The 19,242-nt window shown below is 30.7% G+C and overlaps 1 protein-coding gene across 2 annotated transcripts; it reads right to left on the reverse strand.

Annotated features, from left to right (window-relative positions):
* Positions 1-1,247: 1,247 nt before the first annotated feature.
* LOC118189883 (uncharacterized) lies at positions 1,248-18,617 on the reverse strand. Of its 2 annotated transcripts, XM_035360591.2 has the most exons (3): positions 18,500-18,591; positions 17,765-17,936; positions 1,248-7,619 (listed from the first exon to the last, which is right to left on the reverse strand). In XM_035360591.2, the coding sequence occupies exons 2-3, from the start codon at positions 17,770-17,772 to the stop codon at positions 5,432-5,434; spliced, it is 2,196 nt and encodes a 731-aa protein (XP_035216482.1). In that variant the 5' UTR covers positions 17,773-17,936; positions 18,500-18,591; the 3' UTR covers positions 1,248-5,431. The 2 variants fall into 2 exon arrangements, with proteins under 2 accessions (XP_035216482.1, XP_035216475.1); XM_035360584.2 differs by lacking the exon at positions 17,765-17,936 and having other exon boundaries at positions 18,500-18,617.
* Between the last annotated feature and the right edge of the window lie 625 nt (positions 18,618-19,242).

Raw genomic sequence — 19,242 nt, forward strand, 5'->3', positions numbered from 1 at the left:
AACATCAGAACAAGCCCACGAAATTCATCGTGGCAAGGAGTTCAAGATTGCGTCTGCCATTTGCAAGAGCCTTAAGCACCATACAGGTGACTGTATCACTGTGCTCAGTTCCGCCTCCCAATTTTGATGGACAGCACCCTGAAGGAACGGTCCCACTCCTCTCGTTCTACCATCAACCTCTCGAAATGGCTTTTGGCTCGCTGCATATTTTGAGTGCCCCCATGCCGCAGAGACATTATACATTTACAAATATGCATGCCTTCTCCGGGATTCAAACATAGGCCCTTCAGTACAGCAGTCAGCACTATCCCGCTTGGGCGGCACAAAAATGTTTTAAATAACACAAATGTTTCAGCATTTTTAAATTAAAAAATATGAAATCTAATCTTTTTATATAATTTCTACAGTTATATTTAGAGAACTTTCATCCTCTTAATAAACAATAAAAAAAGTTTGATTCCCATATGAGAAAACTGACAGAGAAATTTAACTTTAAAATTTAGAATCATATCCATATATATATTTCTCTATAACGCCGTACACAAATTGAAAAGAAAAATGTTTGCACATGTACATAACTAAAAATATCAAATTAGAAAAAGGTTTCTGTCACTAACAGATCAAGTGACCAGCATTTCTATGCAGATCGAAGATGAAAAAATGATGATGATGGAAAAAAAAAAAACATATTTTATTCACAGAATTTGTATTTTAGAAAATGCTGGTAGTCTTCAGCATTGACCCATAACCAACTTATAAACATTATTTGCGCTAATAAAAATAAAAAACATTTCCAGTTTACTTAACCTTTTTGTATGATATTAGATTATGACTAAAAATAACAATTTTAGCATCTGAAAATTTATTAATTAGTTACTTATGTGAAATTCTTTTTGCACACCAACTGTAAAAAAAATATATATATATAAATTAAATAATTTAAACACACTAAATCATATGGGAATCAAACGTTTTATATTTTACTTTTCTATAAAGTGAATACAAACTTCCTAAATATAAATACACGTATCAGGGGACCATATAAAAATTAGATTTGATAATTTTATAAAATTGATTTTCTGTAAATTTAAAAATGCCCAAACACGAATATTTGCACTATTTGAAACTTTTTTGTAACAGGAATTAAATGTATATAACCAACAGTTGAGAAAATAAAGGCTCTTATGGACTTCTGCGAACATGATACATATAGAAAGAAAGAATTAATCAAAATCAATACGACATCATTAAACTTTCATATGATTTATTTGATCACATTCATAGCAGAATAAATTTACAAATGCTAAGAGAATTGGAGAAGCAACTATACTTTCTCTATAATGCTTTATCCTGAAACAACCGTGCAAGATTAAGGCTAACTTTCCATATCACTATTGCACATGGCTAAGAAAGAGATAATTAAAGTTACATATAAAGACAGATTTTAATCTATTATAGGAAAAACATTAAATGACAGAATTAATAATCAGTTTCACTAAATGAGAAGAGGAACACGTGCATAACTTTTAGTAACTTCATACGTAGCTAAAATATTGCTCAATTCATCAATTATGTAAATAAATAAAATATTGTTCTACAAAACAACTCAATTTCTTAAATAATTTATGTTATAATTCTCTTAAAATACAAAAAACTGAAAATAATATAAGAAGGAATCTAATTTTGTGGATTTTACACAAATTCAACTCAAACAGAATTTGACAGTATAAGAAAGAAATTACTTAAAAAGAAATATATTTTAATAGAAAACAACAATTTTACATCTTCTGAAGATATAACAGATCACAGAAATACTTTTTTTTTTGTTGTTGTTCCAAACAGAGTATTCGAAAAATTGAGTATAAATTTTAACTTATTTTCTTGAATATTGATTTTAGACACCTACTTCCAGTTATAAAACTTCTCAAAATAAAGTACAAAATTTGATGTAAAACATTTTCAACACTAAAAATAAATGAGTTTTATAAAAACAAAGGGAATCACAATGGAACAAACTGTTTAATTAGATTAAAACATAACTAAGCAATAGCAAAATTGGATATCGTTTTGTTTGAATTTAGGGAGAAACTATAAAATAAAAGCTGACTCTATTGACAGTTAATGATTTTGTTTCATATAAAACAGTATTCATTATTAGGTGTATAGCTGGGTCGATAACATTATTAATTACAAATATCTATGTGAATTTTTACATTCAGATCTATGGAAGTTTTTTTGAATTTAATAAAAACATCACAAAACATTTTCCTAATGAACTTTTGTCTATATGGGGTGACAATGATCAAATAAAATATTAAAACTTTGTATTTACAAAATACTCCTACGCTTATTGCTGAAAGTATTTTCATAAAAGTCTATCTTCCTTACAGAAACTTTTGGAAATTCATGTCTGGGAACAATATTTGGAGATATTAAGTTTATACAGGGCTTGTACACATTTCTGCACATGGAAATTAAGTTCTTTTAAGAACCATGAATGAAAAAAATTAAGGACCTATGAGCAAATAGAAACTGAATAAATTCAATTAAAAATATTATCTATGCCTGAACTTAACTTTTGTAATACCATCCTAAAAATAAAAATAGATCAGTAAGTAGGATAAATTATTATTAAACATGAATTAACAAAATTATTAATAAGTTTGAGAATGAAATCAACTGTATAAAATGTATCAAGTAGCTTAAATATTTTACACTTATAATAGTTGGCATACTTGAAAGAAGATAAGTGACATTTTATTTATGTTTTACTAACAATAAGCTTTATGTTGATTTATTTATTATTATTTTTTAATGTTTCATTTTGTCACATACTTGCTCAGTCTAGTGGTTTAGTAAACAGCAGGTAAATTTTATGTCAAGTGGCATAGATTAAAATGAGAAGCAAGATCATAATCAACATGATTCATAACAAAAGACTGGATGCTTTCACCGCTGCTGCTGGCCTAAAGAGAGACCTGCTAATTAGAACAAACCTGAAAGTCCTAATGTAGGAATGGTTGGCAAGTTTTGAAAGTTAGTCAGGCTCTGTCTGATGCAGTTGGTGTTATAGCTTCGTGTAGAGTTCCAGGGATTTCAACCCAGTTAATATACTTTAAGGTTCCAATAAGCTATTAAAGCACCAGAGGTGATCAGTTGCTTTGTATTATTTTAGATGCAAAGAATAACTTTTACATGAATTTTTACATTTTTGTGTTTCATCATGTGGCTACGGTAAGGATTAATCAAAGGCCACGGTAAGGATTAACGAATGGCTTTAATATGCAGAGATAATTTTCAAGAGTAAGCAGTTAGTTATAAATAATTAAATTAGGTAGTTAGATAATATTAGTCATAATGGATTTACATGGACACTATTAAATTTTATTTATTTTTTAATAATATTTGTTAAAAAACCCTATTAAAATCACAATCTAATAAATTTCACAGTTTAAAATACATGTAATTTATGACATTGTTTCTTAAATGATATAAGGATAATTACACATTAAAAGCTATAAAACATTTATGCTTTGTAACAACAACATTCAACAAAATATTTATACATCTTTTTAATTTGAAGCCTTCCCAGACATTTTGGCTACCTTATATCGATTTTCTTCTCTTTAAGCATCTTTCCTAACAACCAGAAATTTGTCGCAATACACAAGCCAATGTTATCACTAGTTTCTGTGTGCTTTATCTTCTAACTTGTCAACCTCTCCACAATGCAGCTATGAGGGTTTACTTGATCTGGCAAAAGTTAAATAGTCCAAAATCTCCCGACAGACATGAGGCAAATTATCGCTATGTCTGAAAGTAACTACACTGTCAAACAAAGGTTTAAATAAGCCTCTTATTTAAAAAAGAACTTAGAACATAAAGGCAAGTTCTGATGCTAACAAAATCAATTAGTTTCTGGTGATGTAATTAATCAAGAACAGTCAAATTCAAACTAAAAATGTGGACAAGTTTGTCAAAGACTATACAATTTAATTTTAGTTTAAGCTGGCTCAGTAACTCTATCATATGAAGAAACAGAATTGGGAAATTGAAATCATAAACAACTGGGTAATTTACATAATAATATCTGTACATATCTTTGAAGAATAATTTTCTTTATGTATTCAGTTTCTTTCTTTAACATATTTCCTTTTAATTTTAGAATTTTTGGATTTAATTACGAATTTCTGTAATTGTAAAAAAATAATAATAATAAATGCATTTAGAATGTACAGAAAAAGCAGCTAATTTGATTTCTTTAGCAATATGAACATTCAAAAGAAATATGAAATATATATGGTAAGGGCTGGCTATAGAACTGGTGTGGCAGAATTTTTAGAATTTAGTGACACACCGAGCAACAAAATTCAGTAATGTTATAAATTTTAGAATTTAGAGCAGGCATTGGAAGCAGAATTTGGGATCCACAGAGATTTTATTGGAAAATGCCTAGCTCCAGCTCTATATATGATGCATTAAGACATATTAGATTAATCTTTTAAATTGTAAGTTTTCGATTTCTTTATTAATAAAAAAAATTCCTTTCTATAACGCTTGTCCATGTGATAAGATTAAAAGCATTTTGGATAATTTTCATGCTTGTGTCTAGTGAAAAGTACTGAAAATAAAGGGAAGATAAACATGTTAAGAAAATGAATCTAATATCAGAAGTAAAACATTCAAATATTATGTTTTCATTGTTCTCAAAGTAAGAAATTCATTGCAAACTTTCCGTCAAATACATCCATTACGTATTAATATACCATGGAGACATTTTTCATTTTGTCATATTTCTGGAATTTTCTAGACTTGCGAGTCTATAAATCTTCCCTTCAAATCCTTCTAACTTTGCAAGCTGCAGTGTCTAAAATCCCTACCTAAAATCTAAAATTATCCCTACCAATTCTTTAAAAGCAAAAAGCCAGAATTATTTAAAAAAAAGGGGGGGAAAGGTAAGCGTAAAATTAATTTTATAGAGAAAACTGATGCATATTCTGAGAATTCTGAGACAATTACAAGGGGAAAACTCTTACTATGAGAAAATTAAAAAGGATTTTTAATCAATTACACAGCAAATTTTGCTTTTGCTAAGAATTGTTTCGTAAATCATGCTTTATAGCATTATACCTTGTTTATTTTTCAGACTCAAAATATCCTATAATAAGTTGCCAAAATCAGCAAAACTATTTCTCTAAAACGCTAATTCACACTCAAAATGGCAGTTGTAAGAACAGACAGAAATTTCAGATGATTAAAATTACGGACCTTCCGCTGATTTTGACCTAAATAAAGGACCATAAGAACCCTGTTATAAATATCTTTTATATTCTTAAATAAATGTTTATATTTTCACATAAATCAAAAGATTACGCTTAAATTCCTGAAGAAATTCTAACACATAAATTACTTTATGAAAATAATTATATATTCAAACAACAGACTTGTATATTCCTGCTACTGCTGAGGAATTAATATCCTTTTCTCCATTTGGGAAATGTTCCAAATGAGAGTTGAGCAAATGTTCTCTATAATCAGAAAATACATTACAGCCATAATCACAGAACTGACATTTATACATTTTCTTTCCTTTATGTTTTTTTGTTTTTAAAATGTGTTTTCGTAGATTCTCTTGTGAGTTACATACATATTTACAGTATGGACATTTATATGGTTTAGAACCTGAATGAAGTCTTTTATGCCTTAGTAGTTGACTACTCAAACAACAGGAGTAACTGCAATCTTTGCACTTAAATGGTCTTTCTCCAGTATGAGTACGCTCATGTCTAGTCAACATTTGAGCAGTTTTAGTTCTATACCCACACTTAGAACATAAATAGACATTGGGAACATAAATCTTTTTCTGTTGATTATTTTGAGAAGCATTTGAAATACAATTTACTTTATCATTCTTTAAAGTATGTGCTTTTAAATGGTGCTTTAAAGCACTTTTACTTGAGTACTGAGCTTTACATATAGTGCAAGAATACTTTTTGGCAGAAAGATGGCATAATTTTTTATTAAGAGATTTTTTATATTTTCTGAAAGGCTTTTTTATTACAGTATCACCACATATTTTTGCACCATTTTGCATTACTAATATACTTTTATCTTTATAAGTAGCATGATTTTGATTCAACTGTTTTACAATCTGACAACAATCATTTTTAGGAACCTCAGAATTCTTTTTCAGTCTATCTTGAGTACAATACAAATTAGTTAAACCATTAGAAATCATATCAGAATGTTGAGTTTCAGAATTCGATATTAAGGAAGTGAATGTGTTTAATGACTGAATATGACTATTTGGCAAAAAACTGTCTATTCTATAGCAGCAAGGAGACACATATGGCAATGTGTCTTTATAAAACAAAATATCATTAAATGAAAGTAAGTGAAACATTTCCTTTGACTGAAAATGATTTGCAGTGCGAACAAATGACAGACAATAACAACAATGTAAAGACTTTTTAGCTTCAGTTATAATAACAGGATGTTTTTTGTAGTCTGACAAATAATGGTTTTTAGAAAAATGTTGAAACATTTCATCACTTGCACAGCATTCATCTTGGCATGGAAAACAAATTAAAGGCTTTGTTAAAGATGCTGTATTTTGACGATGATCAGAACTCTCTAAATGGTTTAGAAAAACAACAGAATCATTACAGTAAAATGAACATAGAAGGCATTTAAAACGTAAGCTATGAATAAAAAGAATTTCATTTTTGAAAATTTCAGATATCCAAATGCTACTGTCAGTTTTTCTGCATGACAGAAGATGATCCAGAAAAATATCCTGAAAACCAAATACATGATCACATAAGTTACATAAATATTTCTCTACATCATCACAACACATCAAACTACAACTAGTATTTAATTTTTGCCGAAATGAAAATCTAAGCTCAGGCAAACTTAAAGATTTAACATGTTCCTTGATATTTTCAGCTTTTGAATATAAAAGATTACTATCAACACTATGTGATTCTTCATGAACAGCTTCTTTGTAGGTAAAAGTGTCGGAACACAAAGAGTTAGCTTCATAGACTGGATCCATTTGTAACATAATATTTTCACCAGCAAGAAAATTTGAAATAGCTCCTTTAGTACCTTGTGAAGCCGTACAAAAACTACCATGAATTTTAAAATTAGAATCCCATTTTTCATTAGATAATACCATTTCATCCATGGTTAAGCTATCAGTTTCATCTACAATATTACTTGAACACATTTCTTTATTTTCAGAAAAGGTAGTCTCAAAATCATTGTCAAAAGTAGTTATATCTAATCTAGAACAAAAGTTTTCAGTGCTTGCTGATTTTTGAGTACCACAAGAAATATTAGACAAGGAATTATCATGTTTAAGATTACTCTGCAGATTAAGGGAGAGAAAGAAATCATCTGCAGAGGGTTTGCAAATACTCTGAGGCAAATCAGAATTCAGTTCCTCAACAGGAGATTCTGATGAAGGTACTTTACTAGAGCTTTCAGATAAAACTGATGAACCAGTAGGCTTATAACATTGCTGCTGTCTATGTAACACATAACAATCCAATCCAATTATCGTCTTTCCACAGCGCAGGCACAAATGAGTATCATCATCTAACTCCATTTGGGCTCTAAAATAAATTTAAAAAATTCACATGTTGGCACATAAATTGTTAAATACTTTACATATACATAAAAAGAGAAACATTTGCTATACAATGCTTTATAGCTTGAAATGTTTTCATTTTCAGAATGCGTATATCTAAATTAATATTGCATGTAATTGCGTTTTAGGTTAAAAAATATTTTTCTTTTCCAATCATATAATAAAATATTTTCAACTTGGAATAAAAATAAAATAAGATAGAGGGGAAGGAGAGAAAGAATATTATAATTAATCATATTTTATCTGCCTAATCAATCAAAGTCTTGAAATCAACAAGAAGAGAAGTAAATACTATTTAACATACTCAAATTTATCAAAAAGTATTTAGCATAAAATTAAAATATATATACAGCAGAACACTAGATATTCAAGGTGAATTAACCTTCATTAATCCTATCTAGTGCCAAACAAAAAATAAGTTTTCACCATCTTGAATAAAACATTTTAGACATTTATATGGTACAGTCCGACTTTAAGGTTAATTTTGCTAGTATGCAAATGGTAATGGACTATCATCAATAGCATGATAAACAGTTAATCTGGACACCCTGCAAAGGAGTTAATTGTGTGACTCCCTTTTACTCTTTACTTTTTCTTTTCTCACTCCTCCAGGAAAGGACAATGATATGACTCTCTATTAAATAACTATCTTTTGATATTTGGAATACTAATGAACCTTAATCTATTATCATGTATTAATAAAATGTGTTTGTGAGCTTCCAATTTCTGGCTACGACCTCTTTTGAGTTACAAGTCTCAATAAGCTATAATCATGCAGATGCTGCCTTTGATACATGGTAAGAGAAATTACTTTACTCTCTACTTTGATAATTTGTTGCAAAATTATGAGGCTACAAAAAATGTTTTACAATAAAAGATTATGAGACTGAAGTGAAAAATCATGATCACATAAAAATATTATGTTACAATAAACTATTGTAACATAATATTCATATAATATAATATGAATATTATGTTACAGTAGTTTAATTACATAATACTGTAATTTCATATCAAAACCGAAAATAAATTTTTTCGAGGATACAAAAATGTTGCATTCAAGTTAAATGCAAATTGCAAAACTGAATTCCAGCAATTACTCAACATGGAAATTCAAAATGAAAATTCTACTAAAAATGGATGATCTTTACGATGTAATTGAAAATGTTTTTCCAAGTGAGATTGGCAATCTCTCACAATGATAAATTTATTTATCGAAGGCCGCCAAATAATTCATATTAAACATGAAGCTACTGCTAAAGCCACCTGGGAAAACTTAGACAGGTACATGAATGGTCTAATCCCTCAAGTAAACTATTTCTTTTGTGAAAGCTTTACAGTTTGAAGCTTGAGGAAGCCGGAAATATGCAAACTCATATAAATACCTTACTGGAGTTAGTCAATAAGTTCAAACCAATAGGTGAGAACATAAAGAATGATCATGTTTCAGCACTTTTGCTTTGTTCAATGCCTAGTTCTTACGATATGCTCATAATGGCTCTTGAAATGAGAGCGGCATCAGAACTAAACTCAGATTTCCTAAACGGAAAATTAATTGACGAATTTAACAAGAGAGTTGAAAATAATTCATCAGATTGAAAGCCTCATTCCAAAACAAAACAAAGAGAGACACAATTTGTTCACAGTGTCATAAAAATAATCACTTTAGATCACAGTGTTATCATCTAAAATCAAAACCAAAAAAAAAAAGATTTACAACAAAACTTACCAATCAAAGAATGCGTGTAACCTCACAATGAAAAAAAAAAAAAAAATACTGGAAATCGAATCTAGATGCGGTGTGCTGTCGCTCTGTCTAGTAACAACATCATAAATCAGTCAGCAGAAAGTTTCATTTTTGATAGCGGTGCAAGTAATCATTTAGCAAATACAGTCAAAAGTCATTAATTCGGACACCCATAATCCGGACCTCAAAGCTACAAACTTTCTGCGCATGCGTACAAGTGCGCGTAAGACCTTTACTGCTGCGAATATGTTTGTGCGCATGCGCGTTTAATGTGTAACGAACGGTAAAAGCTAAGCTAACATTATCTAATTCAGTTAATGTTGCAGATTGCGTTGTTCCTTAATCTTCAAATTGGATCCGGCGTATTATTTTTTGCAGACTGTTAGAGCAATTTCATAAAAGTAAGCTTGAACTTTCGATTATGTCAAATAGAATTTCCGATATATATTTACTAATATGTAATTTGTATCTACAAAGCGAAAGTATGTTTCGAAATCCAAAATCTGTTTATCAATTTCATGCCATGGATTGGAAGTTGATCTGTCAGCATTATCCTTATCTTCAGGGCAGATGTTTTTATTTTATTTGGCTTATAATTCCTTACTAAGTGTAGTATTTCATCTCGATGTACTCCGTCTTTGATATGATTTAAATCAAGTTCCACATCATTATAATTCGCTTCCGATAGTGAAGAAAGTGACCCAGAGGTTATTGAAAATGAAAACATTTCGATTGACAAATTAGTCGGTATTCTCAACACAGCAATTATAGGACTTGAACAGCAGAACTGTTCTGTAACTAACTTTGTAACTAAACAAGAAATTATGTCTGTTTAATAGAATTAAAAAGAAAGTATTATCACATGAAATGAACTTACATTGAAAAGCAACTTACATTGAAAGAAATGTTTAACAAAGTAAACAAATAAATATTAAGCTTTTTCTTTTTGTAAATTTTGATACCCTTTAGATCATAATTGTTCTTTATTTCATAAATTACGGTTTCATATTTTTAATTTTGTAATTTCTGCATGCCATCTTACCAGATTTAAACTGATGATCTATAATCCGGAATCACCGAAGTCCCGACGAGTCCGGATTAACGACTTTTGACTGTAATAAGAAATATTTCATTGAGTAAGCCATAAATCCATCAGACATCATAATTGTGAATGGGAAACGAGTTAAAACTACAGGGATAGGAAATGTGCATTTTAAAACATTAAAAAATAACAAACTTAAACAAAAAAATAACTGAAGTGATTTTATCGGAAGTTTTATATGTCCCTGGATTAGAAACGAATTTAATCACAATTGAGAAAATAATGGAAAAGGGACTTTCGGTTCTGATTGAAGGAAATAAATGTATGATTGCAAAAGGAGATCAAATTATTCTAGAATGTCATGCAACTAACAATCTTTACCAAATTAAATCAATCAATGGGAATAATGAACCACCAGTTCATGTAGCATTTCAGTGCAAAAACCTGTGTTCAACTTTGGCATAGATGCCTTGGTCACAGAAATGACGACGTAAACAAAGAACTTGTGAAGGAATCAAACTAAATAATAGTAAACATGATACTAAATGCATTCAGTGCATAAAATGTAAACTAACTTTTCCATATCCTATAGAATGGAAATTCAGAGCATCTAAACTGCTCGAACTCATTTATATTGATGTTTAGGACCAGTACAAACACGATCTGTCAGTGGTTACCTATACTTCATAACTTTTGTTTATGATTACAGTAGATTTATAATGATTTACCTAATGAAAAGAAAAAATGAAGCAATTTCTAAACTAAAACAATTTATTGCTCTTACAAACAATAAATTCGGAGGAAAAGTTAAAAACACTAAGATGTGATAATGGTGGTGAATACACAAGCAAGAAATTGAAGAATATCTGATAAAAGAAGATATAAATTACAAGCTAAAGCTAACTGTACCGCATTGTCCAGCACGAAATGGAGTCTGTGAACAAAAAAATAGGTCTTTAATACAGATGACAAGATATCTTTAACTGACTCAGCTCAACCACACAGATACTGGGCAGAAGCAGTGCTGACTGCAAATTATCCACAAAATCGTATGCCTACAAAACCAAATGCAAAAACACCATACGAATTATAGAATAAGAGGAAACCCAACCTATCTTATCTGAGGACTTTCGGGGTGCAAGGTTTTTGCTTACATCCATAAAATCTAAAAGGGGTAAACTGGATGATACTACTATAGAAGGAATACCCATTGGCTATGACAGCAGAAGTAAAGGCTATAGAATTTTAATTCCTGGAGAAAAAATCATAATAAGTCGATCTGTATGATTTATTGAAGACACTGGACCAACGCACCTATAAGCATTTCTTTAAACCAAGATAAAGAAAATCCTAAGAAATAAAAATTGAAGAGCCCGAAAAAGAAGAAATATCAGAATCCAAAGAAGAATCTTTAGAACTCAGAAGATCGAACAGAATCACAAAAGGTAAACCTTCTGATTGCTACGGATACCATGTAAAATATCCAGCCTTTCCTGAACCCAAAACCTGGAAGAAAATGAGAAAAGAAAATGGTTGACAGCTGTTTGAGAAGAAAGGGAAAAAATCAATAGACTGTAAATGGTCTTTCAAAACCAAGCTCAATGTAGCAGAAAAAATTGAAAGATACAAAGCCAGATTAGTCGAAAAAGGAATTAGCCAGAAGTTTGTATCTAACTATGATGAAACCTTTGCTCCTGTAGTAAAATAGACAACCATATGAGCTTTCCTATGTGCAGCTTTGTATAAAAACATATCTATCGGACATATCGATGTCAAAACAGCTTTTCTTCATGGAGAACTAGAAGAAGAAATTTACATGACTCAACCTGTAGGATGCTCGAAAGTTGGAAATGAAAACAAAGTTTGCAAGCTGTTGAAATCAATATATGGTTTAAAAGAAGCCACTTGAGCTTGGAATCTAAAAATTAGAAAAATATTTCTAAACATATTAATTAAAAAAAGTAAAGCAGACCCATGCTTATTTTTCAAAAACATCATTGGAAAATTCACATATATAATATTATGTGTACATGATATACTTATAGGAATTGAAAGAGAAGAAGATGTAATGAAAACAATCCAACAACTAAAAGCTAAACTGAAAATCAAAGATCTAGGCGAAGTCACTTATTACCTCGGTATAACTCACCTACTACCTCGGTCTAAAGATGGAACTTTAGCCATAAATCATCTATCGTAGAAATAAAAAATTCAGACTTCAAAGTGAAAAGCCAAGATATACTCTAATAGAAATAAGCTACTGCAAACTAGAAACTGAAGATGATCTTCTAGAAGATAATAATATAGAATACAGACAAGCAGTAGGGGCATTATTATATATTGCAACAATCAGCAGACCAGATATAGCATGTGCAATCAATCTGTTGAGTAGAACAAACGAAATACCTCAGAAAACAGATTGGAATGCTGTCAAGAAAATCATTCGATACTTAAATATAACTAAAGACTTGGCCTTTAACATAACATAATTAGCCCCTTTACACCTATTGCAAAGGGGCACTTCCCCCCCCATAGGGTTGCAGTTGGCCTGCTATTGAAGAAAATATGATCAGCTGTCACAGTTCAAGAAGGGAAGAATCATTTTGACGATTAAAGTCGGGTGGTCAGTTTGGAGAGTAGCCTGCCACCTCAGTTGCTGTGACTTTACGAAGAGGAGATGTTGAGATCAAGGGATGAGAGAAATTATAAACACGGTTCAGGTTCAAGATGTCCATGGTATACCAATAGCTGACAGAACCATCACATTACCAGACATGTATACACAGCACCAAGTGCAACACTGTCTACCATCTGAACATAGGAACAACATTTCTAATATGGGCCCCTGTGCTGTTCTATCTATCTTTGCCATTACCTGAGCTATCAATTATACTGATGCCTCAATCTAGAGATATGTTTCACTCAACAGGATTAGACTACAACTGAATGCAACCAGGTCATCTTCAACAAATCAAGATTTAATACAGTACAAAGTCTCTAATCCAGACGTCCATCCTCCGGAATGATCTATAATCCGGACCTCAAAGGCACAAACTTATGCATGCGAGTAAAGCGTTTACGCATGTGCGTTTGATGCGCACGTCCGCATAAAGCATTTACCCATGCGCACTTCCGATAGTGAAAAAAGTAACACAGAACGTTATTGAAAACGAAAAAATTTCGGTTGACAAGTTAGTCGGCATTCTCGACACAGCAATTGCAGGACTTGAACAGTGGAACTTTGTAACTGAACAAAAAATGATGTCTGTTTATAGAATTAAAGAGAAAGTATTAGGACAAAAAACGAAACAACTTAAACAACTTACATTGATAGAAATGTTTACCTAAGTAAACAAATAAATATTAAGCTTTTTTTTTTTTTGTAAATTTTGATATCCTTTAGATCATAATTGCTCTTTGTTTCATATTTTTAATTGTATAATTTCTGCATGCCATCTTACCAGATTTAAATTGATGATCTATAATCCAGAAAAACCCCTAATCCAGAATCGCCGAAGTCCCGAAGAGTCCGGATTACGGACTTTGTACTGATAGCTTTGTATTGATAGCACAGGCAGTGTTGATAATCATGTATGTGTGCAGAAGCCTTGTGATCTTGTCTGCTTTAGTGTGGTACACTACTTCTACGCTAGAGTAATGGCACGGGGTGCTGTCGCATTAGACACTATGTCATCTTTTATATCGATCCCCAATATAATGGCAGCCTAGCAGTATATTTGTGATGTCTTTCAGCCAAAGGTGTTGCCACTGCGGAAGGGCTTCAGGAGACATTTCTCAACAGAACAATGCTTGGTTATACACAGCAAGATGGTCACAGAAATGTTGCTTCAACTACATTATCACCTACCCTGGTTTGCTATAACCCCAGATTTGTCACCGATTAAGCATGTCATTAATCACATGGGTTGGTTAGTTGGACACCCAAAGTGTTTGATCAAATTAGGAGTGCACTTACAGCACATATGGAATGGGATGATGCAAAAAGGACTTGCATGCTTCAATGCCTGTACGCATAATATTGTACATTCAGGCTAAATAGAGTAATAGAAATTTCATTCATTTGTAGTTTTCCTGCAACAAATTATCCTTTTCCTTTGATTGTAAGCAGTATACTGCACTCACATATATCAAATTTCATTTGATATATTCTTTCTTGGCACACAAATTTTTATGACAATGATAATGAACGTGTGTGTGTACATAAATACATGGAAAGAGATAAAAGCAATTTTATGTAAATTTGCATTCATTATTTTATTTCACATAATTCTGTAAGCAACTGATTTAACATAAACAACACATGTAAATACAGCTTAAAGTTTACTTTTAACACACACTTTCTTGTGGCCATAATTCAGTAATTGCTATTATTAAAGCCTCAAACGCATTACTACGTCTGATGTGACGCCTGAATATGAGTTCTCCTGCATAGAAAACTAGGTGATGGAGACGCATACCCCAATTTTTGCTTCTACAGTACAAAGCCTGAAATCTGGACATCCAATATACGGAATGAACCAAACCTTCAAATCACCAGCAATCTTTCCCCCTCCTTTTGTATGCTTTGTGCAGGCACATTTGACATTGTCCCATAATAAAATATATGGAGGAACCCGATTCTTAATTTCATTTAATCACTAAATAAATACATTCTTATTGAAGAAACAATCATTTAGTAGCATTGATCTGTATAATCCACAATTTGGCTCAGCAGCTGCCTTTTTGTTTGGCATACATCTCAAACAAAACATTCTACATCAAAATATCATTTATTTTACATTTACTGAATAATTTATATCCCTGACACCAACTAGTAAATCATTATTTATCCTTTTATGCTTTCATACTGCGTGACTATCAACCAACAACAGCTTGAGAAATGACCAATACAGCAATGTCTACATTAAGAAGCAAAAAATATTAGTATTAGAACATCAAAGAATATAGTAACCTTTCATATCAACATTATGCTTGGCAAAGATTACAGACATCATTTAACACTGCTATAAAGTGCTAGGTTTGTTGACAAAAAGAAATTTAACAAAAATTTCTTCATGTAACTGAAAAATAAATTTTCTAAATGATACTCATAGGCCAAAAGATTGCATTTAGTGCTGTTTGAATTGAGAATAACTGATTTGTTACTCAGATATGCCCAGGACTGGTGGCAGAATTTAGGGGATTTTAAAAATGTTTAGAATTAAAAGAAGCCCCGAGAAACAAAATTAATAAGGGATGTAAAAATCTTTAAAATTTAGAGGTAGCACTGGAATGCAAAATTTAAGAGCAGCATTTTTTTTTTTTTTTTTTTTTTTTTCTTTTTAATTTATAAATACACTTAGCAGCAGAGTTTAGGACCTGTAGACCACTGGGCCTCAAAATGGCAGGCCCTAGAAAAGCCTTAAGTGTATGTAGGAATTTGTTTAGATTCAGATAAACCTTAAACACAGGTGAAAAAGAAATGCAAGTGTAATAATATAATTCAAGCTGAACTTTATGAGTGTGCATGACAAAAGTTATTGGAAGAATATGCCTTTAGTCAACAGTCTCATGATACATCATCAACACTGTATTGTGAATGCTAACAGCTTTATGATGATAGCAGCAAATTTGGAAGTTTTCAAAAAATGCAGACATAAAGCAAAATTTTCTAATTAATGGAAATTGTTTGTAAAGAAATGTGAAGAAGAGTAATAAATGAAGGTGATATAACAGAAGTTTTCATTGTAATAACAATGCCCCAGTCATCATCAGTGAACTAATAGATGCCGAAATCTGTAGTTTAGTTTTAATTGCAGAAAACATCACGATCGATAATAAACAATAAGACACAGAGTTTCTTGAGAGTGAAAACATTTCAACTGACAATTCAGTCAGAATTCTCAACATGGCAGTTACAGGGCTTGAATAATGGGACTTTATACAGTACTTACATACTAATGCAACCTACTTGGCTCAATACGAAGATTTATTTACAGTAAAAGTTACTTATTGGGTACAGGTTGATGGTTCTCACAACTTCCTTTTTAAAAAGTTTTCCAAGCAATTGATATTTACTGCAAGTCAGCAAACATTATCAACATATGAAAAGGAAACACACTTCACTAATTTAAAATACAAATTATTAAGTATGTATTATGTGGTACATCAAAAAATAAAACACAATTTTTGCCAAATCATTTTGTAATTTTTTATGCTATTCTTTGCCACAAATACACAGCAATCTGCTTATGCTTGAAAAAAAATCAGATAACTGCAGAGATATGCCATCATGCAAACTCCAGTAACATCGGCTATCTAGCAAACACATCTTCTCATTTCTTTCTTTAGAGATTTTACCATCAAAATTCTGTGTTCCTGAAGAAATTTTACTGCAGTTTCTTCCATCACTAGCAAAGTCCACAAGTGCATTTTTTAAAATCAAGGTTTGAAAGATCATGATTTCTTAAAAAAAAAAAAAAAAAAAAAAAAAAATCAGAAATGGCAGTGTTGTTTTATTAAAAGATTGTTATGAGAATGGTTGCTTGAAGACCATTATGTTAACAGAATTTACCAGAATTAGGTTACTAGAATTTAGAGACTTCTACAAAGGTGCCTGTGATAGCAATCTTTATTATTGAATAAGAAATTATGTCTATCTACAGAATAAAAGAGAAAGTATTAGCATAAAGAAAAAAATTTAAAGATGTTACACTGAAAGAAATGCTTAATAAAGTAAACAAATAAATACAGAGCTTTTTCTGGTAAATTTTGATACCCTCGATGTCATAAATGCTTCATTATTTCATAAATCACAATTTCAAAGGATTTATTATACAAAAATTCCTTAAATTTGTATAAAATTAATCTAATCAAAACTAATCAAAAACATACTCAAAATTCAAAATTAGGGCCTTGAGGTGCTCATGTTCAAGTAGAGAAGTATGTGTATTAAACATTCCTTGGCTTTTTTTATTTTAATAACAACTTCAAATCAATTAGGAATACATATCTGCCATGTGGTACTTTTCCCTGTTTTGATAACTATTTATTTGTGTAAAGTACTTAAAACAATATTTCAGTTCTTTGTTTTAATTTTTATTATAGTTTGCATCATCTGTTTATTAAAACTTGAGAAATGGAACAGAAGGAATCCATAATTATGAACTATGTGATACTCTGCCAAAAACCATAAGTGTTCTAATTCTCATAGAATGAAATTGTACCTGATGGTACACATAAAAAAGAATTGTAATTTTGGCAACTACTACTAAAAGTTAAAGAATAAGAACTGGAAATTTCTTTAAAGGAAACCACTTACCTTTTCATTTAGTAGAATTCACATGAAGGTACAGAAAAGATGAAGAAAATAAATAAAAACTTGTTGTTTCATGAAGTTACCAAAAGCTCTTGTATATATATATATAACTGTTAAATCAGTCAGCTGATATTGATAATATATTTCATCGCCAACAGGTCATTAGTGGAAATACCTTAAAAAAGATAATATGTATATGCATTTATATTAAATTTAAGTGTTTATGCTTTATAATGCCTTTAGATTAAATTTAAATGGTTACGCCTTTTATAATGCATTTAGATTAAATTCTATGTTAAGACGAAATACTACATTACAGGAATATTAAACAGTCTAATAAAGCAATCAGTAATAACAAAATTGGAAGCTTCAACTAAATAGGAAAAAAAAATTAGCATGCACAGTAATACATAGATACATGCTGAAAACTTTTCACATGACTTCAGATATATATTTACTAGTCACTAGTATAATTTCTGACTTTGAAACATGAAAATGTGAAAGTTTCCAAAAAGCTTTCATGCTGCATGGATATCCCCATTTAAAAAATTCAAATTAATTACTTATTTATTTTACAATGCATAATTCAGGATATTGAATTATTTATAACATGACATAATTATTTATATTCTGGTGTGAAATTTTCTGTTACTTTATTAGATATACTGAATTTTATATTCTTTGACTAATTGTTTAAAGCAGTAAAAATAAATATTAGTTTAAAAATGCATGACTCACTCTTGCCAAAATAGCGTGAAACTTCTCAGAGTTTCAATCATTAAATACAATTACAAATATAACATCAACATTGTTTACGAAATTTTCAGCACAGACAAAGAACATTGAAAATCTTTCTGCCCGTAGGGCGAAAAATCAAACCAAAATCAAGCTTAAAGCGTTCAGTCCAACGACTTCATATATCTCGTTCAGGCCCGATATATAAATATTCCGTGTTTAAGATTAGCATTTAAAACAGAACGAAATCCATTGTAGCTAAGTTAAGTCTTAAATATCCTGTTGCAAGAACTTTCTGTAACGTATGATTACAGTTTAACCAGACGGATTAGATATCTAGTTGGTTTAATCTTCTCCGAAACTAGCATTATTCCTTTATTTCTGTTTTGTTACACATTACACAAGTAAGTTTCAAAATGCACAGAACAATTTTAAATCAAATGAAACGTAAAATCAGTTAACTATATTAGGAAGAAATCATAAGCTGGCCTGATTTTATTTAAAAAACATTAAACTGAAATGAAAAGAAAAATTATTAGCACAAAAGGCCTATTCATCTCGAGATGGGATTTTACGTCGAATCCATGGAGGTTAGAATAAGAGCTCCTAGATTTCCCGTTATAGAAGTCTGAGCTCCATTTAACCTCTATGGTCAAATCACTATAAATGCCAAGGAGGTTAGAATATATAGAAGGAGGGAAGGTTTGCAATTTCCTCCACTATCGGGGAATGAAACCTTACCTAAC

This window comes from Stegodyphus dumicola, chromosome 1 (assembly GCF_044657685.1).
Source record: "Stegodyphus dumicola isolate Sdum_Otavi_A_Nest chromosome 1, ASM4465768v1".
Classification (NCBI taxonomy): domain Eukaryota; kingdom Metazoa; phylum Arthropoda; class Arachnida; order Araneae; family Eresidae; genus Stegodyphus; species Stegodyphus dumicola.